The sequence below is a fragment of the Tursiops truncatus genome, chromosome 8 (assembly GCF_011762595.2).
Source record: "Tursiops truncatus isolate mTurTru1 chromosome 8, mTurTru1.mat.Y, whole genome shotgun sequence".
NCBI classification, from domain to species: Eukaryota; Metazoa; Chordata; class Mammalia; order Artiodactyla; family Delphinidae; genus Tursiops; species Tursiops truncatus.
The window spans coordinates 55,138,630-55,163,407 of NC_047041.1; the positions used below are offsets into that span (position 1 = coordinate 55,138,630).

Sequence of the window (24,778 nt, forward strand, 5' to 3'; positions counted from 1 at the left end):
GACATTTCTGCGACTATAAGCAGGAGTATATGTGCACTGGTGTTGCTTGGAAGCTGTGTGTGTCCTCCCTGTGTGCATGGAAACAGGTGTGTTTGTGCGTGAACCGGCTGGGGAAAGTCTGCGTGTTCGGCCTCATCTAGATGCGTATGGCCGTTCAACTTGTATGTGCATGTGGGCAAGTAGTATGTCCAAGTACCTACTGAATGTGTTTGTGACCATCTGTGGGGTGATAAGTCCCAGTCCTGTGTGCAAGGGGAACTGGCTGCTTGCCACTTGCATGGCTGAGAGCCTGCGGTGGGTTCTGTGGGCTCAGATGTGTGTGATGTATGTGAAGGCATCTGTAGCCAGGTTAGGACAGCCTGTGGGTGCCACTTCACAGGCAGCTGCAAAGAACAGGGAATAGAGTTAGGGTGTCTTGGGGGGACCTGAAAGAAGCCTCTTTTCATTAAATCTGTTTTCCCTTCTGCTAATGAACTAGATCATTCTTGGGATTGAGGCCCCTGGGGTGGGGTGTGGGGAAGACAGAAGTCAAGGAAACCACAGCACCTGACCCAACAGTTAGAAACGGGAGGGGAGTATTGTCAGCCAGGAAGGGCCAAGGTGGGCGTGGGAGGTGTGGGCACTCAACTGGTCCCAGAGAAGTTGCCCCAGAAACACAGCCCCAGTCCCAACCCCAGGCTAGGTCTACACCACACAAGAAGCACCTTAGTGTGCTTTAGCTTCTGAAACCCGGTCCTCAGCTGGTGGTCCCCTAGGGACCCGGACAAGGTGCCCAGAAGACTCCCCAACGGTCATCCCATAGATGGGACACCTGCCTCCTTGGTGCCTAAGGTTTATAGCCGCCTCACAGCGCAGAGCCCTCGCACCTCCTTTCTTTGCTGAGAGTTCCCAGAATTGGAACCAGAGGTCTGGAGAGGTGACCCGGCGAAGGTCGGACTGGGACGCCAAGGCAGCTCTCCGGACGCACAATGCTTATAGTAACCGAGCTGCAAGACCAACACCTAGTGATGCCCGGGCTCCAGAATGAGACCTAAGGCCGACTTCCCTCTGAGCTGTGGCTTCCGCCTCTGTCAAACCAGACGGGGTTGAGGATCCTCGCGGGGCTTGCTGCGAGGTTTAGAAACCTTCCCCACCTGGGCCCCCGAGCGCCCCAGGCGCGCAGTAGGTTCACAGCCCGCACGCTCAGTACACACCAGCTATAGTTATAGTTAGTAAGTCTCCTCTTTGTAACTCAACAGGGTGCGACGTCCTCTCGTGCCGCTGGCGCCGCGGGTGCGTGGCAGCCGCGGGGACCCCGCCCCCGGCCCCCGCGCGAGGCCGGAGCCACCCGGTGGGGTTTCGGCGCGCTGACGTGGGCGGATCAAAGCAGCTGCCCGTGCCTTATAAAGCAGTTCGGGCGGCCGGCACCAGAGACCGTGCCGGGTGAGGCGGAGAGCTCCGGCGAGCGGGCGAGCGCAGGCCCCGGGAGCCGAGCGCCCTCCAGAGCAGCCTGAGTGTGCGCCCCAGTCCCCGCGGGACCCCAGCAGGCCTCTGCCTGCCGGGATCCCGGGCGTGCTTCTCTGGCAGCTCGCGAAGAGGACGCCCTCGCCGCCTGCCCAGCCCGGAGAGCTCCCGGGTCCGCTGGGGGCTGCGCTCGCCGCTCCCCCGCCCTCCTGGCCAGGCGAGCGCCCCAGGAGGTGAGCAGTGGCCGCGGGCAGCGGGCGGGCTCTCAGCGGGGACCTGCCAGGGCGCGGGGCTCGGGAGTCCGAGGGGGAAGGCGTGACCCCGTTGAGCAACCGCTCCCGGTAAGCAAAGCAAGACCTTCTCCATACCTCTCCTCCGCGGCTCTCCCCGGCATTCCCCTCACCGAGCGCAGCCGCCGGGGGCTGGGGGCGCGGGCTTTAAGCGGATGAGCGGTGGAGGTGGGCTGTGCAGTTCCCGCGGCCCGCCTCGAGCCTTCCCGGCCCTGTTCCCCCCGATTCGACCCTCTCCCTCCCAGTCAGCCCGCGGATGAGGTCATGCCCGAGCCATCCCGGGGGTGGGGGACTTGGATCCTGTGGCACAGGGTGTGTGTGGCGGGGCAGGAGAGGGAGGCAAAAGGCAGAGAACTACGGCAGCTCCTGCTAAATTGGGGGACCGGGGCGGAGGCCTCGCTTTGAGACCTGCTCCCAGAAGCGGCGGGATAAGGGGGAGAACCGAGAGTTTGTTTACAGACCTGAGCTCCAGGCTAGGGGGTGGGGAGGAGGAAAGTCCTGTCCCGGCCCCGAGGCACATCTGGAGCAGCCCCGAACATCTGGCTGAGCTCGCGCACGAGCCCCACACCTCCCAACTCTCGGAGCTGAGGTGCCTCCATGACCCTCACGGTCCATAGGGGCTCGGGGTCGGGCCCAGAGGGGGTAGTGGGAGGTGCCCCGAGTTACCCCACCCCACCCTTCCCACTTCCAAAATAACCCGTCTCGCGGGCCACCGGCGCATCGTCCGCAGCCCAACAGACACATCTCAAAAGACTCGCGGCCAGGGTCAAAACCGGGTTGCGGCCCCGCCTCGCTTGGCGTCGCAGGTAATCTTGAAGCAGAATCGGCGTCACCGGTTCTCCGGCTCGGCTCTGCGAGCTGCGCACCCGGAGGCTTCAGCGCCGGCGCGCGGCGGGGACACTCAGCGCCGTCGCGCGGTGCCGGCTCCCGGCCCAGTGCAGGCTCATCCGGGAAGGGGAAGCTCGGCGTGTCTACGCCGGCTTTGCCTCAGAGGGGCAGCCGCCCTGGCAGCGGGGTTTCCAGGGCCTTCCAGAGCCCAAGCCTTACAACCACCTGTTAGAGCCGGGCCGTGGCTACTGCGCTCGCGGTGCCCAGAGTGTGCACCAGAGGTTTCCTCTGTCGCCCGCTGCAAGAGAGGTAGCTTGAACTTTATCCCCAGCGGGAGGAGGAAGGGACCCTTTATCTCTCCAAAGACACTGTGCTTTGACGCGGGCCCACTACGCGCCTGACCCCAAGGGAGGTTCCGAGCCGGGCCCGAAGCAAGGGGTCGGGCAGTTCGGAGCTGACCACGGCAAGTGGATGTCTTATAGAGAGACCAGAATTGAGAGGGCACTTACTTTACACCTCATACCATCCCCAGAGGGGGGACACGGGGGTCCAGGAAGAGGAGGGGACTTGCCCAAGGTCCCAGGGCGCGGGAGGCTGCTGCGTATCCCACCTCGAACCCCGGTTTAGCGCCCCCTGGCGGGCCGGGGGCTCAGGGAGGCGAGGGCTCCCTGACCCGCGAGGCGCAGGCTGAGGGTGACCCAGCGGCCCGCGCGGCTGTCCTAGACACTCTGACACTGGACAAGAATAACCTGTCAGAACCCAGAGGCCCAGGCCAGGAGCCGCCTCCCCCAGCGACGTGCTGGGACAGCGAAGGGAGAAGCCCGGGACTACCGGGGCCGCTCCGAAAGAGCCGGGGGTAGCTTGGACGCCTGGGTCCCCGTGCGCCGTGACCCGGGCGGCCCCTCCTCTCTCTGGGCGAGTTGGGCTGGACACGGATCCCCTGCTGTGAGTCCGGGCTCTCGTCTCTCCGAGTGCAGCCTTTTCTCCTCCCTACCCTGGAATGCTGGGCGCCTTAGGGGGGAGCCCACACTTTGGGAGGGGGTGGGGGCGAGGAGAGACAGTGGCTGGAGTTTTTGATCCTCTCCCCCCGCCCCCCCCCCCGCCATATCCAGCCGATACTTTTCTCGTTCTCAGGAGTATGGTAAACTTTCAGGGCCAGTAAGACAAAAGGTTTGGATACAGGCTGGGTGGGAAGAGGGGGCACAGTTAGACTGCGACCCCCGCCTCCCCGCCCCCGTGCCATAATTCAGCAAAGTTTGTAGCGAGCGCCACGGTGTTAGGCGCCCAGCTGGGGGACTCTGCGGAGGAGAAAGAAAATGTAATTCAGAGTTTTCTCCCTGCCTTGCTCTGGGTCATGCCGAAGGCTCCAGGAAACAGTGGGATTTAAAATGTGTGTGTGTGTGTGTGTGTGTGTGTGCGCCCGTGCGCGCGCGCGCTTAAGGCGCACTCGTACATGCACACACTACGCAGGTAGACGTAATAGTGGAAACTTAGGCAGAGGGTAGCTCAGAAGAACCGCAAGCTACTGGAAGCTGGAAAGACCTCAGGAAATGCGTGAAGTCCAGTCCCTTGTTTTCATAGAAGGGAAAACTGAGGCTGGGGTGCTGGAAGGCTTGCCCAAGGTCACACAGCCAGATGGGAAACCCCCCCACTTCTCGCTCAAGCGCCCCCACTAAGGCGCCTCCTTTTTCCAACTCCACAAACCCTTTAGAAAGGAATCCCTTTGTCTGCTCCTCCCCAGGGTAGAGGGGCTGAGGCTGTGTTTGCATCCGGGAGAACGCCAGTTGTTGGTAAATTTGGAAGAAGCTGGGAAGGGAGTTAAGGATGTGAAATGAAGAGGGGGGAAAAAAAGGAGAAAAAGAAAAGCCGCAGAAAGCCACTCTGCGGCCTGCGGGCGGGGTAAGGGCTACTCCGCGGCCCCAGGACGCCGCCTGGCGGCCGGAGGCGGCATCGCGCCGGCCCCGTGAGCTTCCCAGCTTAGCTAAGGCCAGGCTGCCCAGCCTTGGCTCCGGCCTGGGCACCATCCGACCCTCCAGAAGGGCACCGCTAGAGGGACTCAGAGACTCAGGACCCTGAACAGCCTTCACTGTACAAAGACCTTTGCTATCCCATTTCTCATCCTCCCCTTCACAGGCTGAGAAACTGATGCCCAGATCCAGCCCCCATTTCCCTGTCTTCTCACGGTCCATGATCTCACCGGACACTGGGTAGACATGCGAGTAAAACACGGGCATGGACCTGCCGCTCGCTGGCTGAACAACCCTATTTCACATCTCCGCGCCTCCGTTTTCTCATCTGTGAGATGGGGGCAGTGATAGTATCTATCTCCCAGGGTTGCTGGGAGGAAAAAATGCGATCGCGTTAGGTGAATGTTCTTTTTAAAAGGTGAATTATGTCCTAATCACAATTTGAATCACAATTGTGTCCCCAGTTTACAGAGGGGGTAAACCGAGGCCCAGCAGGGAAGGAGAATGGCCAGGCCCATAATAACTAACAATTAATATTGCGGAGATGAGTACCCAGATCCTGGGCCCCGAATCCGCTCCTCCCCTCGCCCGCCCGCGGTCTCCGCCCTCGACCCCCTTCGTCTTCTTTCCGTCCCTCTCGAGAACTGTGTGCCTATCCGGGCTTCTCCCTCTGCCAAATGTCTTTCAGCCTCGCTCTCTGAGGGTCTCTCTCCCTCTCGCTGTGTCTCTGCCTGGTTTCTCCGGAGTTTCTGGTCCTGTCGCCCTCTTCGCTTCCCGCCGGGACCGCACTAGGTGGACAAGCCCTGGGCCGCGCTCCGGAGGCATTTAATTCGAGCCAGACGCCGGCCGCGTCCCGGGCTGTGCGGGGCGGGAGGCTACGCCGGCCGCGCGCCCGGCCTCCCCGGGCCCCGACCCCTCCTTTGTAATTTGAATAAAACGCCCCCCCGCCCCCGGCGTGGCCCCCGCCCCGCGCGCAGCCTTAACCCGCTGCCTCCGCTCTCCCCGACTGCAGGCGGCGTGCGCGCAGGAGGAGCGACGGCGGCCGGGCGCGCGGCGGGACTTCGGCGCGGCTTCCCCAGGGTGCGACCCCCCGGCGCGCCAGCCGCGCGAGGATGAGGGCGCGGCCGCAGGTCTGCCAGGCGCTGCTCTTCGCCCTGGCGCTCCAGACCAATGTGTGCTATGGCATCAAGTGGCTGTAAGTAGGGACCCGCGTCCACGCACATGGGCCCCGGGACCCGTGGCTGGGGGAGGCGGAGAGCCTTAAGGGGCCCCCTGGGTCGGGCCAGCGTGCCCAAGACCCGGGAGCAGAAGTTGCCTGGCGGTCGTGGGCAAGTCACCCTTTTTAAGCCTCCTTTTCCTCCTCTGTTAAATATTGTCCTTACCTGCGGGAGGAGCAAGACAGGGCGTGGAGGACTACGGAATTGCCCTGTTCCGTGCGGCCGGGGGTTGCACAAGACCTCCACAGGGACAGATGGAAAAAGACCGTGGTCAAGGGGCCCAATCTAGAGGGTCTGCGCCCTGCACACAAGGTCTGCTCAATATTATGTTCCTTGACAGTCTCCTGACCTTAGCTGGAGGTTCTCAAACAGTCCAGACCCCTCCACCTGGGTGACCTTGGGGAAGTGTCACTCAGCCTCTTGGGAGCCTCAGCGTCCTCCTCTGTCAAAGGAGGGTAAGATGAGAAGCGGCTCATGAAAGAACCCCATAAACTGTCGGATGCTGAAGGGTAGTCCTTTAAGTAGAAATTATTAATGGAGGGGTAAGTGGGAGAGAGACTCCTTTCCATCCAGCAGAAGGGAGTGCCTGCTCTGTGCTGGGCTGTGGGCAGGGAGGGCAGGGAGAAAGGAGTAAAAGCCAGCCCCTTCCTGGAGGAGCTGCCCTCTGGTCTGGAAGAGATAAGCCCAGGCTGTAAATAACTCCAAGTGCCCCGGGAGAGCCCAGGGCGGTGTTGTGGGAGCCCAGAGGAGAGGAGATCACCTGGTGGGGGGCACATCCTTGGGACCCTAGGTAGATTTTTCGTGGGTGGTGCTCCTAGGATGGGCCTGAGGAGTCTCTGGGAGTTTGGTGAGTGGGGGCAGTGAGAGAAGGGCACTTTGGGTGGAGGAACTCCCTGAGCTGTGGAAAAGTCCAGGACAAGACACAGCCTAGAGTTCCAGGTCGGGGCGGGGAGCCATGCAGATAAGACAGGCGTGGGACAGACTATGGGCTGGGGAAGGGCTTCGAGGACGGTTCATGGATTAGCTGGAAGACGGGGCAATAGTGGCTGGGCCACCGGCAAACAGTCTCGAGGTCACCAGCCCTACCCCTTCTGGGGCTTAGTTATCCATTAATTCTCTTGAGAGGAAAACCCCATCTTCTTGCATTTCTTGTTTGTAAGGAGAAGCCTGAGCTCAGCAGCTTCCCAGCCTGGGGGCACCAGCTCTTCTCAGTCAGTCCTGACTAATTTTATGAGCCATCAGCCGCTCTCCTTCTACTGCTGGTACCTGGCACTGTCGCAGCTGGTGAGAACCTCTGATCAGGGAGCCCAAGCCCTCCTCACTCACCACCAACCTTTTACAGATAAGGAAACTGAGGTCCAGAGAGGGAAGGGCTTTGTTAAAGGGCCGGCCCAAGGAGGATCAGAGGCCGAGAACTGGGCTCACCCCTAGAGTGTTCTGGGGGACACTGCTATAATTCCCACACCACGGTGGGGCACTGCTATAATTCCCGCACCACGGTGGGACACTGCTATAATTCCCACACCACGGTGGGAACGCACAGGCTCTGAGAAATTTACAGGCCCCCAAGCTGGCACGTGGCTGGGTAGGGTCTAAAATAGATGGCTAGTTCAGCCCAACATCCATGCTGTCCCCACTGCATAGCCCAGGCTGCCACAAAAAATGAGTACAACTCACTGTCTGCCTTAAAAGAGCTCCCAGCCTGTTGGGGGAGACAGACATATAAAACGTACCAAGTGGACTTTGGGCTGTGTCCTAGGAGAGGGAGCATGGGAGCCCAGAGGAGGTGTGGTTAGCCCCACATAAGGGAGGTGACTCTGAGTCTGGCTTCAAAGGATAGATAGGATTTCGATGGCCGTGGATGGAATGCAAAGCAGGCATCCTAAGCAGAAGGAACAGCAGGGGTAGGACGATGCGTGTGGGGAAACAGAGAAGCCAGGAATTACAGGAGCTTACTAGTAGATCCCCAGAGCTTTAGACATTTAACTTTGATAACACTCCTATGAAGTAGGTGACATTCTTATCGCTACCATTTTACCAATGAGGAAACTAAGGTACAGAGAGGTTAAGTAACTGGCCCTGGGTCACACAGCTAGTTAATTAATGGTGGATGTGGGATGAGAAGCCAGGGAGACAGGCTCCGCGAAGCCAAACCTCTTTGATAGTGGTTAAACTCTTGCTGGAGCTGAAGATAGAGGGGGAAGCAGGAGAAGGAGTGGAGTTTTAGAATAACAACTCTGTGTGTCTGTATATGTATGTGGCCTTGGTACACGTCAGGCACTGTTCTAAGCGCTTGATGTACGTTGTTTCATTTAAATCTCCCAACCACCATGTGAGGTGGGTTCTGCCATCACCCTCATTAATCAGAAGAGGAAGTGGAGGCTCAGTGGGTCTTTAACGAACTGGGTGTCACACCTAACAGGCAGCAGAGGCAGGACTTGGAGTTAAGTTGGTGGCTCTGGGGCCTTTTGGTCACAGGGAGCCATAGGACAGTTGGGCACAGGGAAGGGTACGGTGGGGATGGGAAGCTGGGGACTCATCCAGGAGACTCAGCTGTCCTGGGGATGTCCCAGAGGACCCTGCTGCCCTGGGCTTTGGAAAGTGAGCTGAAGAGGAAAGGGGCATTTGACATGGGAAATGAAAGTAAACGTGGCTGAGTGACCCAGATTGCCCACTCACTGGGGACCTGGGACTCAGCTTGGGCTGTCTGTGGGGTAGGGGGTAAGGGAGAAGGGGTGGAAGCACCTGATCAGAAATAACCTGGGGGACCCCTCCCTACCTCACCTCCCACCCAAGCCAGGTTCTGGGAGACTCAGACCAGAAGTGTGGGCAGGGAGGATGGTTCCAGCCTTCTGTGAACCACGGGGGTTGCCCAGTGAGGGGAAGGCCTAGGGTGGCTGGGAGGACCCATAAAGGCCACTCCACCCACCCCGGTCAGCCCCAAGCCTGCTGCTTACTCCGGGGCTGGGCCTCTTGTGGAAGAGTCCTAAGAGACTCAGAAGGGACACAGCTGCCGCAGAGAGGCCAGGAGGAGCACCAGACCTGAGTTGGGAGGCCTGGGTCCCAGCCTGAGCTCTGCCAGTTCACTAGCCATGAGCCAGGCTTCAGGCAAATCAATCATGTTAGCCTCAGTTTCCTCATCTCTACAATGGGAGTGAAAGAGCCCTAGCCTGTGATAAGGAGTCCTGGGTTCTAGCTTGGCTCTGCCTCTGATTGGCTGGCTGTGTACAGGTCAGGGCAAGCCCTGCCCTTCTCTGGGCCTCAGTGTCCCCACTTCCACAATGGGGTGGGGACTCTGAGGCCCAGCGAGGGGCAGTGACTTGCCCAAGGTGGAACGTTAGATGTGCTGAGCTGGAGCTGAAACCCAGGTCTCTGCGCCTCCCCCACCCCCACCATTCCCAGGAGAACCCCAAGTCCTGAATGAGAGAGACCTCGGCCACCCCAGCGGCACCCTGGGCATAGGCCTCGCCTGTGAACTCTCTGTTTCCTCCTGTCCTCTCTTCCACCCTCTCCCCCATGCACCCACCCCCAGATAAACCAAAATGTTTTCAATTAGGGGTGTGCTGCAGTGAGGCAAGCCGGAGGAGATGTCCAGACGGGTAACTCCCCCACCTCCCACCCTATCCTTGATTACCTACCCAAGGGGGCCTTAGTTAGAAACGGTCATTACCACTAATTACCAGATGACCGCATCGCCCTCCTCGGGAGTGGAATCCGCTGCCTCCCGCCTCCTGATCTCCCAGTCTGCACGCTCCCGCGAGCAGGCCTCCCCCAGCACGCCGCAGCTGGCCGCTCTGTCCCAGCCGCTCTCTCCGCAGCCCCGTGCCCACCCAGGACCTCCAGAATGCTTCCCGTTTGTCCTCTGCCCACCTGGGCAGTCTGTGCCTCATCTGGGAACATCCTCACCGGGTTTCCCTCATTGAACCTCTCTCACCACCAGCTGGGGAGGTGGATGCCTGATGACTTAAGAGATGGACAGACTGACCCAGAGTGGCCCAGGGTCCCCAGACCCCAGGATCCCAGAGGACCCCTGCTTGGGAGCCGCAACCTGAGCTCCCCAGGGAAAGTCTCAGCTTACGTTATCTACTTTCTGAGCAAGAGCCCGGGGAAGGACCTGGGAGGCAGCCACCCTGCATGAGTGCCTGCTGTGTGCCGGGTACCGTGCTGGGTGTTTTCTCGTGTATCTCCTGTAATCCTTCCTGTTGTGAAACAGAAAAGTGGCTCAGAGGGGGAGGATGGAAGCTGGGCAAGGGTGATGGGCAGAGCAGGCTCAGGACAGGCTGAGCGTGGACGGCCCCAAGCCCAGTAGAGAGGGGACCTGGGAAGGTGAGGCCAGGTTTGAGGGAGGATGGTGTCCAGAGGAGGCCGAGCGCCTGGGCACTGGAGCGCCTCAGCGTCCTCCTCTGTACAAAGGGGGTGATAATCTCCCAGGCCCCTCGGGCATTGTAAGAATGGGATGAAATGAGAGGCTCTGTAAACTGGGGAGTGCTGTGCCCACCTGGGACAGTGGGTCCATGCGCGTGGACAGTGTTTGCTAGGTGGTGGCAGAGGGGCCGTAACAACCAAGAAACAGGCTGAGGGGATGATATCTGTCCCTGTATGCTCACCTCTCATCCAGTATGTGTTGCCGAAATTCAGGCAGCAGGTTCCCCAGTCATAGGCAGGGTCAGGCAACCATGCCTGAGGTCCGCATCCAGATACACCAAAGGTTTCTTGCCTCATGCCTTGGTGGGGTAGGGATGGGCCAGGGGTCGCAGTGAGGGAAGATGGCCCAAGATACCCACAGTCAATCTCAGACAGGCTGGGTTGTGCCACTCCAACCACAGACACCAGGCCATGCCCACTTGCCCTGGGTCTGCTTCCCAGGCCTTGGGGATGATTTCTGTATTTTGGAGGTGTAGGATGAGTGGGGCATGGCAGAGAGAGGCAGCAGGAAGCAAACTAACCTATTAGTACTCGGTGTAGCACATATGAACTCATTCAGCCCCTACAAGACCTCCAGGAGTCCCCAGTTTTTAGTTGATGCTCAGAGAGGGGCAGCAGTTTACCCAGGATTGCCCAGCGCATAGAGGCCAGAGCTTGAGCCACAACCCAGGTCTTCTGACTCCCTCCCATTTATGAATGCCCCGAGTGCTTTCCATCCATTGTCATATTTAAGTCTTGCCATCACCTTTTGAAGTAGAATTTATCATTTTCTTATAACAGGTGAGGCCCAGAGAGGTTGGGTAACTTCCCCAGCTCACACAGCTGGTGCCCAAAGCCTGAGCTCTTCCCTGGGCCAGCCCATGAACTGGAACATCTGGGCCATTGCCTTATAACTGGTGATAGGTCTGTGCAGCCGTTAGACGAGGAGCTCCTTGAGGAAAGGATCTATGTCTGGGAAGAGTTGGTGCTTAGTAAATATTTCTTCCACAAGTAGATCCAGTTCATTTATTCATTTAGGTACAGGTGCAAGGGGAAAGGCATTCCTGGCATCAGGAAAAGCCTGGGCATACGCGTGGTAGTAGGGCAGTCCCTGTCAGAGAAGCCAAGAGTCTGGTGTGGCAGGTATTAGGACACACGGGGGACAAGGACGGGAGGCCAGAGAGGGCTTTAGGGCCAGGTTTTGAGGGGCCTTGAGGTCAGATGGAAGCCCTTGGCCTTGACTGAGTGGGTGCAGGAAGCTAAGGTAGGAAAAGGCCACCGACGCAGTAATCTAGTAGCTTCCATCACAGAGCCCTGACCATGATGTGTCAGCCCTGGGCAGAGCATGTAACCCACATTGAGTTAATCCCTCAGACAATGCTGGGAGATTGATGGAGAGGAGAGGCTGCCTGACTTGCTCAAGGTCACAAGGGGAGTGGGGGTGACAGAGCCAGGAGTCTGCCCAGGCCTGTGCCGTTCTTTGGCACCAGGCTGCCTCTCTTGGGATCTCAGGCCAGGGCCTCGAGGAGCTGGGCCTCACCAGGTCTCGGTCCTGACGCTGGGTGAGGTCTGCTGTGGTCCCAGCAAGTGGGGCACCTAGCACTTGGGCCTGAAGATTGGCCCCTTCTTGCCGCCTGTCCCTCCAGGGTCTCTGCTGGGTTTCCGAGGACCAGCTGGCCCTAGAGTAGGGGGTGGGTCTATGTGGAACCCTTTAAGGCTGTGGGGTCCCTCTAGCCTCCACTTAAGAGGAGGGGCTGCCTGATGCAGTCTGCTCCTCAGAGAAGGCCTGGGAGGAAGCTGAATGCAGGCTCGACCCCTGGTCCTAGAGTCTTGGAATCCCAGTGCCCAGAACCAGGATCTGGAAGCTCTTAGGTCCTATAACATCACTAGAGGTCACAGGGACCCCCTAGGCCAGCATTTCCCAAAGCATGGAGGAGGTCAGCACTCCTCAAATATAGGGTTTTGTGCTCAGCAGACTTGGAAGTTAAACAAAACCAAGCCTGTTGCTTTGCTGCAGGACTTCTCAGGGCCTTTAAAATGTGAATGTGCATTGCTAACCCTTCAAGGCGGGTTGTAGTATATCACATCCCCCAACTGTGCTTGACTGACCCTGGATCCCTTTTTTCAGAGTGTCTCCCTGGAACCCGTTCTGGGAACTACAGTTTAGAGGTGTAGACACTGAGACCCAGAGAGGGGCAGCGATTTATCTAAAGTCACATAGCAAGTTAATGGCGAAGTCCAATTTATCAGCAAACTGAGTGGCTCTTTAATCTTTTAATGAATCTCTTGCCTGTATGTGGGATCTTACAGCCTAATAAATGGGTTTAATAATTAAACGAAGCCATAGTGGGAAGCTCCTAGCTCACACTGTGCATCTAGTAAATGGTCAATTAATAGTATGTATTACCATGATGATGATGATATAATAATCCAGCACTTAGCACAGCGTCTAGCATGTTCAGTATTGAATGAATGTTGAATGAAGAGTAATCATTCACAGCTGTGTGGGACTAAATAAGGCAGTGGATATGAGTGCTTTGTGAGCTATAAAACTGTTTATTGTTAGTATAATTATAATAAAGCTTAGGTAGGATGGGGGCCAGGATCCTATGTTATGAATGAGGGCATAAGGCCCAAAAAAGGACAGTGATGTGCCCAAGGTCACACGGGGGCGGGAGGGGGAGCCGTTGCTCTGCTGGGGACAGTGCTTGGCCTCCTGGTTTCCCAGCTCCTTCCAGCAAAGGCTCCAAGACTGTGGAGGAGAGGCTGGGGCCGGTACAGCGGGTGGAAGCAGCACGGCCCCTCACAGCCCTGACTTCCCTTCCATTGGTTGCTGCCTTTTGGCCTGTGTGCAGGGCGCTCTCCAAGACCCCGGCGGCCCTGGCGCTGAACCAGACGCAGCACTGCAAGCAGCTGGAGGGCCTGGTGTCCGCGCAGGTGCAGCTGTGCCGCAGCAACCTGGAGCTCATGCACACCATCGTGCACGCCGCCCGCGAGGTCATGAAGGCCTGCCGCCGGGCCTTCGCGGACATGCGCTGGAACTGCTCCTCCATCGAGCTCGCCCCCAACTACCTGCTTGACCTGGAGAGAGGTAGGGGGCCAGCGGAGGCTGCTAGGGCCTGCGGAATGCATGCGAGTGGGGTGGGGTGGATGAATTCAGGCATCAATCTATGTGTGTTTAGATAGGTGGGTGAATTCATGGATGGATGGCTGGAAGTGTGATGGGGGGATGAGTGAATAGCTGGATGATGGATGGGTACACGGATGGGTGGTGGACATGGGTATTGGGGCGTGAATTGTTGAATGAATGAACATATAGTGAGTGAATATACCAGTGCGGGGAGCCTGAATGACAGTACAAATGCACAGGTACCCCTCACGCCTGAACAAAGGAATGAATGATGCAGGAAGGCTCTGGGGGTGGGGGGTCTGTAATGAGAATGCGACTGAGCCTGCCCTCGGGGCAGACAGGTGTGGAGCAGTTAATTCTAGACCATCCCGACTGAAGGTGCTGGGAAAGGCACAAAGTGATGTAGGGACTAAAGAACATCTGTGGAGAAGACTTCCCGGAGGAGGTGACTTCTGGGGGTGGATTTGGGGGTCCTGTGTATCATAGAGAGGCTTTTGAAGGGTAGGAATGCCCCAGTGGATCTCATCTTTCCCCCACACGGTGACAGCTAACGTTTGTGCAGCACTTTACAAAGCCTCCTTCCTTCCTGAATTACCTGAGCTCCAGAGCAAGCCTGTGAGGTAGGTATTTTCATTCCCACTCTACAGTTAAGGATACTGAGGCTTGAGAAAGGGGGTAACTTGCTTGGACGCAAGGCCAGGACACCCCACTGCCAAGGCACGTTGGGCTCCATCTTAGTTTGCTGGGGCTGCTGTAACAAAGGCCCACGCACTGGGCCCACGCTTCTGACAACAGAAGAATTGACTCACGGTGCTGGAGGCTGGAAGTCTGAGGTCAGAGTCAAGGTGTCAGCAGGGGTCCCTCTGAAGACCCTGGGGGAGGATCCATCCCCACCTCTTCTTAGCTTCCGGGGCTGCCGCAGGCTTCGGTCCTCCTCGGTGCTCCTGCATCACTTCAGTCTCTGCCTCTGTCCCGTGGCCTCCGCCCTCTTTGTCTCTGTATCCCCAATTCCGTCTTCCTATAAGGACACCAGCCATTGCATTAGGGCGCACCCTGCTCCATCTAATGACCTCATCTGAGGTCAGTTACACCTGCAGAGAGCCTATTCCTAAGTAAGGTCACATTCACAGGGACCAGGGGTCACATTTCACCCCACAGCGGGCTCTTTGCTCACTGGTCTCTGAGGAGCTCAGGGACTGGGCCTTCTGTTCCCGAAAGCAGCCCCTAACGCTGGGTGCAGGGCAAGCAGGGAGGAAAGTGCAGCATGGTGAGTGTGTGAGTGAGGGTGTGCCCTGGGGGGCTGGCTTTGCGTGCTTTGTGAGAGTGTGCAGGTCAGCTAGTGCGTTTGGGGGAGGATGGGGGCGTGACAGATGAATGGTCGTCGTGCCATCCTCCACCTGCTTGCTGCCCCTGTCCCACCCGACCCCGCAGAGGCAGGCGGGGGCCCTCAGGTCTGGGCAGGGTCCTATCCCCGGGTCGCCCGCCCTGGCTGACCCCACACCTCCCCACAGGGACCCGGGAGTCAGCCTTCGTGTATGCGCTGTCGGCGGCCGCCATCAGCCACGCCATCGCCCGGGCCTGCACCTCCGGCGACCTGCCCGGCTGCTCCTGCGGCCCCGTCCCAGGTGAGCCACCCGGGCCCGGGAACCGCTGGGGAGGATGTGCGGACAACCTCAGCTACGGGCTCCTCATGGGGGCCAAGTTTTCCGATGCTCCTATGAAGGTGAAAAAAACAGGATCCCAAGCCAATAAACTGATGCGTCTACACAACAGTGAAGTGGGGAGACAGGTAACCACCCCCACCCCCCAGATGGTTGTGCTTGTGCCAATTGGCCGGAAAAGGGCCGCCCAGTGTGCCCTGGTGGAGGGGTGGCGGGGGGACGGGCCCTGATCCACCCACACTGATGTGCTCCTGGCCTCCCCTGGCTCTTCCCTCTCCAGCTGCTTGGGGCTTGCCTGGCTCCTCCTCCTCCAGGGGGTCCACCAGGATTTGGGCTGGAGAACGTCGGTGGAGCAGAAGGAGCACTGAGCTGGGAGTCAGGAGCTCTAAACTCACTGTGTGACATTGGGCGAGTCACTTCCTCCCTGGCCTCAGTTGTTCCCATCTATAAAATGGGGTGGGTTGGTGCTCTCTGGTCCCCATTGGTCACGTTCCTCAGGCTCTTCCTCTGGGGCTCTGGGCCAAGGCCGGTGTGGAAGGAAGCATGGAGAGGACTGCGGAGCAGCAGACCCTTGCTAAAGGGTCGTCTCCTTGGATCTAATGGGGACTCTCTCCCAGCTCCAAAACCCACCCCAACCTCCTAAACACGGTTTCCCCTCCATGTCTGTTATTATCAGTGTTGCATTAATTCCTCACCTCATTCCACAGGAGGTTGGGGTGAATGCATAAGTGAATGAATGGACCTTTTTATTTTTTGAAAATTTAAAAAAAAACAACTTTGTACCGATCGGTGTGCCAGACACTGTGGTGGGTTCTTGATTAGTTTTCTCTCCCGTAGTCCACAAAACCACTGTGAAGAGGTACTGTTACCCCTCCTTACAGATGGGGAACTGGTCCTGGAGGGGCAGAGTGTCCTGTGTGGATGGCATCTCATGACCTCTTCCCTGCAGCCCCGTTAGGCCCATTATGCAGAAGCACCACGTGGGGCAGAAGGAACTTAGCTGGCTTGGCCAAGGACACACAGTGCAATGGAGCCCAGGTCTATGGGACTCCAGGTCTAGAGGTTTCCTCGTCCTCACCTTCCTCTCTCTCTGGTCTCCCTCTTGTAAGGATTCTAGGACATCCAGGCCATTTTTGGGCAGTTGGGGAAACTGAGGCCAAGTCACCCTGTGGATCTGTAGCAGAACCTGGCTAGGGACCCAGAACTCCTGCCTCCCAACCCTGCTGGCCCACCCCCCCACACCCTTGGAAACCCATTGGGAGCCCTTCATCCAGCCTCCTGCCCAAGAACCCAGCCCCACTCCTGCCCATGGCCAGGCCTGAGCCTCATGCTGCCGGGGGTACAGCCGTCCCATCCCACAGTGCAGTCCAGACAGGGTCCTCAGCCTCAGAGGCACATCAGCCCTTTCCCAGGGGCCCTGATGCCAAGGAGCTGGCCTCCCTGGGGCCGTCTGCAAGGGCCCGGGAGGGTAGATGACTGCGCGGTCAGCACCGGCACCATGGCCTCAGGAAGCCTGGGCCCCTTCCCGCCGTCTGAGCTGAGGAGCTGAATGTGGTTTACCTCTCCTGGATGACTCAGAAGTACCTTGTGCCCTTGGGAGGCTGAATGTGCCCTGCAGTCGGGTTCACTTCACTATGTGCTCTCCACAGGCTTTGCTGAGACAGTTCCAGACTCTAGACCCAAGTGGACTCCCTCATTCCCCACTTCCTGGCACTGTGAGGGGTAGGGAGCCCTGGGACCTTGACCAGCTTCCTCACTAACTCCCTGTGTGATTTTGGGCAAGTCCTTGCCCTCCGTGTGCCTCAGTTTCCCCATCTTTTTGATGCAGGGGTAGGCCCAGGGGACCCATAACCCTTTCAGTAGAGTACACAGGGCAGGCGGGGGGGTGGGCAGAGGGATCTGAGTCCTGTGTCCAAGGAGTTGGCGCTTAGCCTGCAGAACTGAAAGGCCTGCAGAAGGCGTCCCAACTCATGCCCCTCAGGTACGCAGGGAGAAACTGAGGCCCGTGGAAGATGGTGGCACAGAGTCACTTCCAAAGCCAGGGCTAGTGTCTCCCCAGGCCCCAAGCCCAGGCCTCCCCTCTCCACCATAATTCTTACTTAGACTGATTTTTCAAAACCAAATATTGATTTAACTTTTGTAGTTCACAAAACTCTTTCATATATGTCATCTCGTTGAATCCTTTCAACGACTCTGCAAGGTAGCAGTTACACACCCGCTCAGCACACGTGAAGACAGGCAGCAGAGGGGACGGCCAGCCAGGCCAGGGCCGCCCCCCCCAAGCACCCACCTCTTGCCTCTTCTTCCCTCCTTCCCTTCCTTTTCTTCTCCGCGCCACCTTCTTTTCAGCAAGCATTTTGTGAGAGAGAAAAAGCATAGAATAATGAAAAGCCATGGCTTTTGGAATTGCCCTCAGACCTGGGTTCAAATCCCAGCCCAAGATCTTCTAGCTGTGTAGCCTTGGGCAAGAGACTCAGCCTCGCTGAGCCTTCATTTCCTCTTTTTTAAATGGAGAAATGAATGATATCCCCCATGAAGGGCTTCTGTGATGAGGAAGCCATTTTAAGTGTGAGAGCACTTGGCACACTAGGTGTATAGATGGCGTCCGTTAGCCCTGCAAAAGCCACTCTCTTCCTGCCCCTCCCAGCTGCCCCCCAGGTTGGAGGAGGAGCTAAGGATCCTTTAGAGCAAAAAGCCCTGTCACTTGAGGCCCGGAGCAGGTGGTGACTCCCTGAGAGCACTGGCAGGCAGAAGGGTGGGGCAGGGCCCCGGGGCAGGCCAGGGAGGGGGCTCTGGCTGCCCAGCCCGACGCCCTCCGCTGTCCGCAGGCTCTGCGTGCCTCTCTGGAGATGAAGTGTAAGTGCCACGGGGTGTCTGGCTCCTGCTCCATCCGCACCTGCTGGAAGGGGCTGCAGGAGCTTCGGGATGTGGCCGCCGACCTCAAGACCCGCTACCTGTCGGCCACCAAGGTGGTGCACCGACCCATGGGCACCCGCAAGCACCTTGTGCCCAAGGACCTGGACATCCGGCCTGTGAAGGACTCGGAGCTCGTCTATCTGCAGAGCTCCCCTGACTTCTGCATGAAGAACGAGAAGGTGGGCTCCCATGGGACGCAGGACAGGTAAGGGCCCGCCGCCAGCTTGGCAGGAAGCGTCAGCCATGTGGCACATGCCCCATCCCAGCTCGGGGCCAGGCACACAGTCAGCATTCGGGGAACGGAGTCCCCACCCAGTTGAACGCCAGGTGGAGGTGTGGGGTCCCAGGGGCCCCTGGCAGAGCTCCTGGGCACGGCTGTTACGTACCTTGCCCAGGCAGGGGCTCCTGGGGAATGGAGGCTCGTGGGAGGCCCCCATCCCATCTGCCCCCTAGTGTGGGAGACAGGGGGGAAGAGACAGTGACTGTGTTGGGGGACAGGGGCTGGGAAAGAGGCTGCCTGACATAAAATAGATCCTCAGTAAATGTCCATCAAATGAATAAGCGAAGGATAAATGTCATACAACCTGTGAGCTGGACCAATGAACTGAGGCACAAGGGGAGGTGGGAGCAGTGGCCAGCCCGTGGCCGCACAGGAAGTCTGCACAGTGTGGAGCTGGAACCAGGACAAGTGCTTTTCAGAGGGGCAGCAGGAGAGCGCGGTCGGCCTGCATTCTGTGGGGAGACGGCGCTCCCATGTCCCCGCCTGCGTTCACCCACCTCCCAGATCCCAGCTTTCTCCCCCCGGTCCCCCATTTCAGAGCTAGAGCTGGCGTCCCTACAGCAGGTCCCATCACAGCTGCTGAAGCCGATTCAGGACAGGAGAGAAGGAGGGAGCCAGTGGTGACTACAGACCTACTATGTGCCAGGAAGGGCTGGTGAGGATTCAGGGGAGCAGCTCTTCCCAGAGATGGTTCAGGAGGAATCCAGTCCTGAAATGCTATAAAGAAATAGTTCTGCGATCAAATACGTTTGGAAATTCTCTTTGGCGATTTGCAAGGCACGAGAACATATTAAAGGCTCTGAGGAATCCCGCAGTAAAGGATCTGTCTAAGCCAGTGTTTCCCAGAGGTGTTTGGCTGTGGAACTCTTTTATTAAGGAGCCCCTAATAGCATTCCACAAAACTAGTGTTCTTCCAGGTTAAAAGAATATTGAACCAGAGTGAGGGTGTCTGAGAACGTGTCTGGCACATAGTTGGTTCCTGGCCAGCTTTTGCTTCCTCCTCAGCCCACGTTCCTGTCTCCAGGAGAGGGGGACTGCTTTGGGGGGCTCCATCCTCACAGGCCAGGGCAGCAGGCTCTGCAAGGAGGCCCAGGCTCCCATCTGGAGGCCAGATTGAGAGACTCAGGCAGAATGAAGATGGAACCAGGTCAGGCCAGGGAGACAGGAAGGAGCGAGAGTCTGGGCTGAGGCAGCCAGGGTGGGTGTGATGACGATGGGGTTGGGGGGAAGATTCTAGAACCCAGAGGACCTGGGGGAAGCGCACTGAGGACCCCAGAGCAAAGAGAGGGTCTCCCTGGATCCACGGGGCGCTGTGTGTGTGTGTGTGTGTGTGTGTGTGTGCGCGCGTGCGTGCGTGCGTGCGTGCGCGCGCATCAGGGAAGGACAGTTCCCACCCTGACGCTGCAGTTTCCTAGCTGTGGGACCTTGAGCAAATCCCTTCACCTACCTAAGGCTCAAGTCTCGTCTTCTGTGCCAATAGGATGATACCACTCACCTGGGAAGGTTGGCAAGTGATTCTAATCACATTTACGGAGCAGCCCCCTCCTTGCTGGGTGGTGTCAGTGCTGTAGGAAGGGTTTGTGAATGACAGTCTCCCCTCCCCAAGGCTGCCAGGCCTCTTCCTTCCCAGCTGTCCCGACTCTGCACCTAGGACTTGCCCCCAAACTATTGACGAGGAGGCCCCATTCCACAGCACCAGCTACCACCCTTGCTTTCTCAGAATGCTATCCCCCACCGCCCCCAGGCTTCCTGCCATGCTCAGCTCTGGGCCTCTGCAGACAGCTGTATGGGTCAGCTCTTCCTGCAGTAACAAACAGCCCTTACATCTCAGTGGTTCACAACCACAGACACTTCTTACAGCATTACATGAGGCTCTGGCAGGCACCAGGGATGGGGAGGGACATCAAGTGCTCAGACTGTGACAGGGAAAATGAGGAGCCCAGAGGGGCCCTGACTCAGCCTAGACATCAAGGAAGGCTGCCTGGAGGAGGGGAAACGTGAGCTTTACTAAATTAGGGATTTGGGGGGTACAGGGGGTTGGATGCAAATGAGCTTTGTTAACTGTAAAAGGCAGGTACACAGGTGGTACACGTGGCTGGGCCCCCAGCTGGGCAAGATGCCCTCCTCAAATCCAGCCTGGTGAACTGAAGCCTCCTCAGCAGTTCCTATTCCAAACTCTGAAACCTGCCCTTTCTCCAGGCCCCAGCTTCCCCAGCTCCCCCTCACAGGCACCATCGCGGGTCTTGTCTGGCTCTGAGGTTGGAGGCCATGTTTCAAACATTGCATGTCAGGGACCCAGAAATAAAAATGAAACTCTGCCCCCTTCCACTGCCCTTTCCTAGAGGAGTCATCCAGAGACCTTCAGGTTCAGGCTAGGGAGACTAATGGTGTCGAGTGACTAAACAAAGCCCAGAAATGTTAAGTGACTTGCCTTAAGTCACACAGCCAGTAAGAAGCAGAGCTGGGGTTTGAACCCAGGTCTTTCTGGCTCTGGGGCCTGTGTTCTTTCTGCTCTTCCCTCCTGCCCGGAACTGCTTCCAGTCCCCACACGCAGGTTGCCGTCTCCTCCTGACTCCCCCTCCAAAGTGCTCCCCTGCTTCCCTCCCCATGGCTCCTTCCCAGCTCAGGCTTCAGCTTCTCTTACTCAGCTGCTGCTGGCAGCAGCCTTCCTGGCCTCCCTGCCTCCAGCCCTGCTCCTCCATCCATCTCTCAGTCCCCTTAGATTAGGTCAGGTCAGGGTGTTTGTCCTCCTTGCCCCCAACACCCTTTCTCCTCCCCTTCGTCTTAGATTCCTGTTCATCTTTCATGCAATGGTCTGGATGATCCCTCCCCCTCCAGGAAGCCTTCCTGAGCTCTCACAGACCCTGTGCTCACCCTGTGTGATGCTGGGCAAGTCCCTCCCCCATTCTGTGCCTCAGTTTCCCCATCAGGAAATATGAGGGTTGGATTTGGTCATGTCTAGGGCTTGCCCACCTCAGACATTCTGGGATTCCTTAGTCCACATGGCTGTGGGGATCCAGCTGCATCCCATGACAGCATCCCTGTCGAGCCTAAGTCCAGCTAGATGAAATGCCAACCTGCACAGATGTTTCTTCGCTAGACAGAAGAACTGATGGCGAGGATATTTGGGTTTTATAGCGACCTTCAGTGTCTTCTTTGCCCACAGGACTGATTCAGGAAGAAATGCAGCCCCTGGCAGCCCATGGGTTCTCTGCCCTTTAGGGTGGGGAGAATATGCACTGGATTTGGTTTCAGGACCCCTGAGCTTGAGCCCTGCTTATCCACAAACTCCTGTGAGACCTTGAGCAGGCCTCTGCCCTTGCTGAGCCTGTTTCCATCTGGGAAAAATGGGCATAGTAATTCCACTGACCCAAAGACCTTGCCTGCCTCGGATAAGATGAAATACTGGAGGGAAGCGCCTGGTTCAAAGGGGGCAAATTATTGACGGACCCTCTGTCTCCACCAAGAGAGTGCCGAACGCTCAGTTTGCCTCACATCCGATGCCATTTGTTTGTTTCAGAATTTATCCTGGGATTCTAAAAGTAAAAACGATCTTTACGCTTGTTACAATATAATTAAGGATTAAATACGAAGATAGGATTATTAGACAGTGGCTTGAGACACTTTCAAGTATTTAGAAGTAGAAGATGTAGGAAAAGAGACAAAGGAAACAAAACACCCCCTCATTTTGACGAATGCCTATTGGAAATATAGGGAAAAGTGAGAAGCACCCCTGGGAAAGAGGGTTATTTTAAATTCCCCAAAGACCAAAACACCGTCCAAGGGGGACTGAGGCTGCAGCCGTGGTCAGAGGAGGCTGGGGCTGCCTGGCTGGGAGTGGAGGGACTGGTGGGTGACAGGATGCTCACTGACCTCCCCTCCCCCTCCAGGCAGTGCAACAAGACGTCACATGGCAGTGACAGCTGTGACCTCATGTGCTGTGGACGCGGCTACAACCCCTACACAGACCGTGTGGTCGAGCGGTGCCACTGCAAGTACCACTGGTGCTGCTATGTCACCTGCCGCAGGTGTGAGCGCACGGTGGAGCGCTACGTCTGCAAGTGAGGCTGCTCCGCTCCTCGGGGACCCTCAGAGGCTGGCCAAGGGGCCTGGAGACGCCCCATGGATTTTGGCTTGTGAATTCCAGATGCTAGACGTGGAAGGAGGCTTGTCCTCTGCCTCCACTTGGAAACCACCAGGAACAGAAGGCCGGGCCACCCGGGAAAGAGGGCCAGGACATCAAAGGAAACCGACAAGGTTAAAAATAACCTGGCAGCCCGAGGCCCTGGAGTGCCCACCTGCTGCCTTCCAGGCGGGTCTAAGAAGCCAGGGGCATGGGTTTGGCAAGACTGGTACAGACTCGACCTCTCTTAGCCAGAGACTCCAGCATCCTGGGAAGTGGGAGGTCAGCCTCTCCTCACCAGAATGTTCTGCAGGCCTAGCCCTCGAGACCCCCGGCCCACCCCAGGGTCTGAGCCTACTGGGCCCACCACATGGAACCACTAGCTTGGGTTGTAAATGTTTCCTTGTTTTGTTTTGTTTTTCTTCCTCTGGGATGTGGGAGCTACAGAAATATTTATAAAACATAGCTTTTTCTTTGGGGTGGCTGGCCTCAATTCCTCTTTATATATTTTATATATATAAATATATATATATATATGATCTGTATTTTAAACAAGCTCTTTAAACAGCTGTATGAAATAAATGCTGAGAACCCCAGGCCGCCCCTGCAGTTTCTGGCCTCCTCAAGTGAGCTCAGAGGATCCTGGGGCTGGTTGGGTGAAGTCTCCGGTTCCCAGGCGAGGCGGCGTCCGATTGATGTTCCCCACACGCTCCACCACCCAGCTCAGGCCCCAGCCTCCTTGTAAGATCTCCCCGTCAAGGGCGAGGACAGACGTCTTGAAACCCAAACCCAGCTGGCAGACTCTTTGTTCCCCAGGGACACACATGCAGGCGCACATAGCCTGGCTGTGTCATCAGACCTGCTAAGTGGCTTCAAGAGAAAACCTACCCGGGAGCTGGGAATGCAGACCTCAGGGAGGTGGTGGCAGAACCACGCCCCAGCTAGCCCTAGCAGGGTTTCTGTGTGAAACCTGTAGGGAGGGCTTTTCCCTCCCTAGCCTCAGTTTCTCCGTTTGTAAAGCTGGTGGTGGAAATTGAGGGGTGGTTGGAAAAGGCCCCCAGCCTCGTGTCTGGACCAGGCTGGCTGCAGTGGGCGTGGCTGGATTCCTGTTCTGTTTTGAAGGTGGAGCCATTAGATTTGTGCTTTTCATGGCTGTGGGACTTGAAGGCGAGGAGGACCGAGGACTACAAGGGTTTTGGCCGAGTGCTTGGACGCACGCATGCTGGGACGGGGGTGGAGAGAGAACTCTAGGGTTCAGACTCGGTGGAGATTGTGATGTCGGTTGGGTCCCAAGTGGAAACGACGGGCAGATAAGCCGGGCTCTGAGGAGAGCCTGGGGCTGAGATGGACATTCGGACATTGTCACTAAAAGACGGGATAGAAAAGCAAAGAGGGCCAAGGCTTGGGCCTGGAGCATTTGCGCTTTGGAGGTCGGGGAGATGAAGAGGAAAAGAGGCGAAGAGACCAAGAGGTAACAGCCAGGAAGATGGAGAATCCTGGGGGTCTTAGCTGTTGCCAAGTGAATAGAGGGTCTTGGAGGGGTGTGGGTCCCAGTTGCTCTCTGAGCTGCAGCCTCTCTTCCTGGGACATGAGCAGCACTGATGAGCAAGTAAAGAGTGTCCTGGGCTACAGTAGGTCCCCCAAATGGAAGTAATTATTAATCATCTGTATCTGCTCTGGCTGTGGGGTGACCACACCAGACAAAGGATGTGAAAGAACATTATAAACTGGACTTCGGTGCACAGGGAGGAGACACAAACGCTGAGAGGAGAGCTCTCCACTCCCCAGAGCCAACTGAGACACAACCTGGGATGGTGGGGGCAGATCCAGGGTGGGATGGTGTGGACACGCCCACAGAGGCTGGACCAATCCCAGGGTGGGAAGAGGAAGGGCTGTGTGGCCAGAGTCACAGAATCAGAGGCTGGAAGGAACCTCGCTCGAGGTTAGTCTTCTGGTCTCTCAATCTGTTTTGCAGATGAGGAAATTCCAAGATGGGAAGGGCCTTTCCTGTGGTCACAGAACTGATAAGAGGCCGAGGGCCGGTGGTGGGGCATTGCAGGGCGGGCCTCCCACCAGCATCTCTGCAGAAAGCTCAGCCTCTGTTGAACAAGCGCCTGGAGTGTGTGCTCTCCCAGGTTCAGGGCCGCCCCTGCTCCACATTGGCTCCCATGGCCCATAAGACCAATCCCCAGTTCCCTGGCCTAGCATACAAGTCCCCTCCCCCAGGCCCCAGGTGACTCTTCCAGCCACATTTCCTGCAACTTCCCAGGCACCCTCTCTATTCAACCTCCCTTTGGGCATCTGTTGTTCTTTCACAGCAGGCCTGGAATGTCATTTTCCGTGTTGGAATCCCACTCAGCCTTCAGAGCCATCTCTACAAAGCCTTTCCCGATGCCCTCAAGCTCTATACAACCCTTTGAACCTTTAAAGCAGCCATCACACTCATGCTCACAGTGGCCCACTCTTCCTCCAAGGCCCAAGTAAATGGTCCCCTCCTCCAGGAAGTCTTCCCTGACCAC

The 24,778-nt window shown here is 57.5% G+C and overlaps 1 protein-coding gene across 9 annotated transcripts; it reads left to right on the forward strand.

The window, feature by feature from the left end:
- The first annotated feature begins 1,379 nt into the window (after nt 1-1,379).
- WNT11 (Wnt family member 11) lies at nt 1,380-22,855 on the forward strand. 9 transcript variants are annotated; one of them, XM_073808425.1, is made up of 6 exons: nt 1,386-1,784; nt 5,541-5,723; nt 13,005-13,240; nt 14,791-15,068; nt 17,769-18,061; nt 18,675-21,999. In XM_073808425.1, exons 2-6 carry the CDS (start codon nt 5,641-5,643, stop codon nt 18,793-18,795), a joined length of 1,011 nt encoding a protein of 336 aa, XP_073664526.1. In that variant the 5' UTR covers nt 1,386-1,784; nt 5,541-5,640; the 3' UTR covers nt 18,796-21,999. The 9 variants fall into 9 exon arrangements, with proteins under 9 accessions (XP_073664527.1, XP_073664526.1, XP_073664528.1 ...); XM_073808427.1 differs by lacking the exon at nt 18,675-21,999 and adding an exon at nt 22,027-22,200 and having other exon boundaries at nt 1,387-1,784; nt 17,769-18,035; XM_073808428.1 differs by having other exon boundaries at nt 1,388-1,784; nt 17,769-18,035; nt 18,675-18,797.
- Nucleotides 22,856-24,778: the final 1,923 nt, after the last annotated feature.

Coding starts and splice junctions, on each gene's coding strand:
- WNT11 (XM_033862243.2), top strand. CDS start 5,641: ATGAGGGCGCGGCCGCAGGTCTGCCAGGCGCTGCTCTTCGCCCTGGCG. Junction 5,724..13,004: donor TGCTATGGCATCAAGTGGCT/GTAAGTAGGGAC, acceptor GCCTGTGTGCAG/GGCGCTCTCCAAGACCCCGG. Junction 18,062..22,026: donor TCCCATGGGACGCAGGACAG/GTAAGGGCCCGC, acceptor CTCCCCCTCCAG/GCAGTGCAACAAGACGTCAC.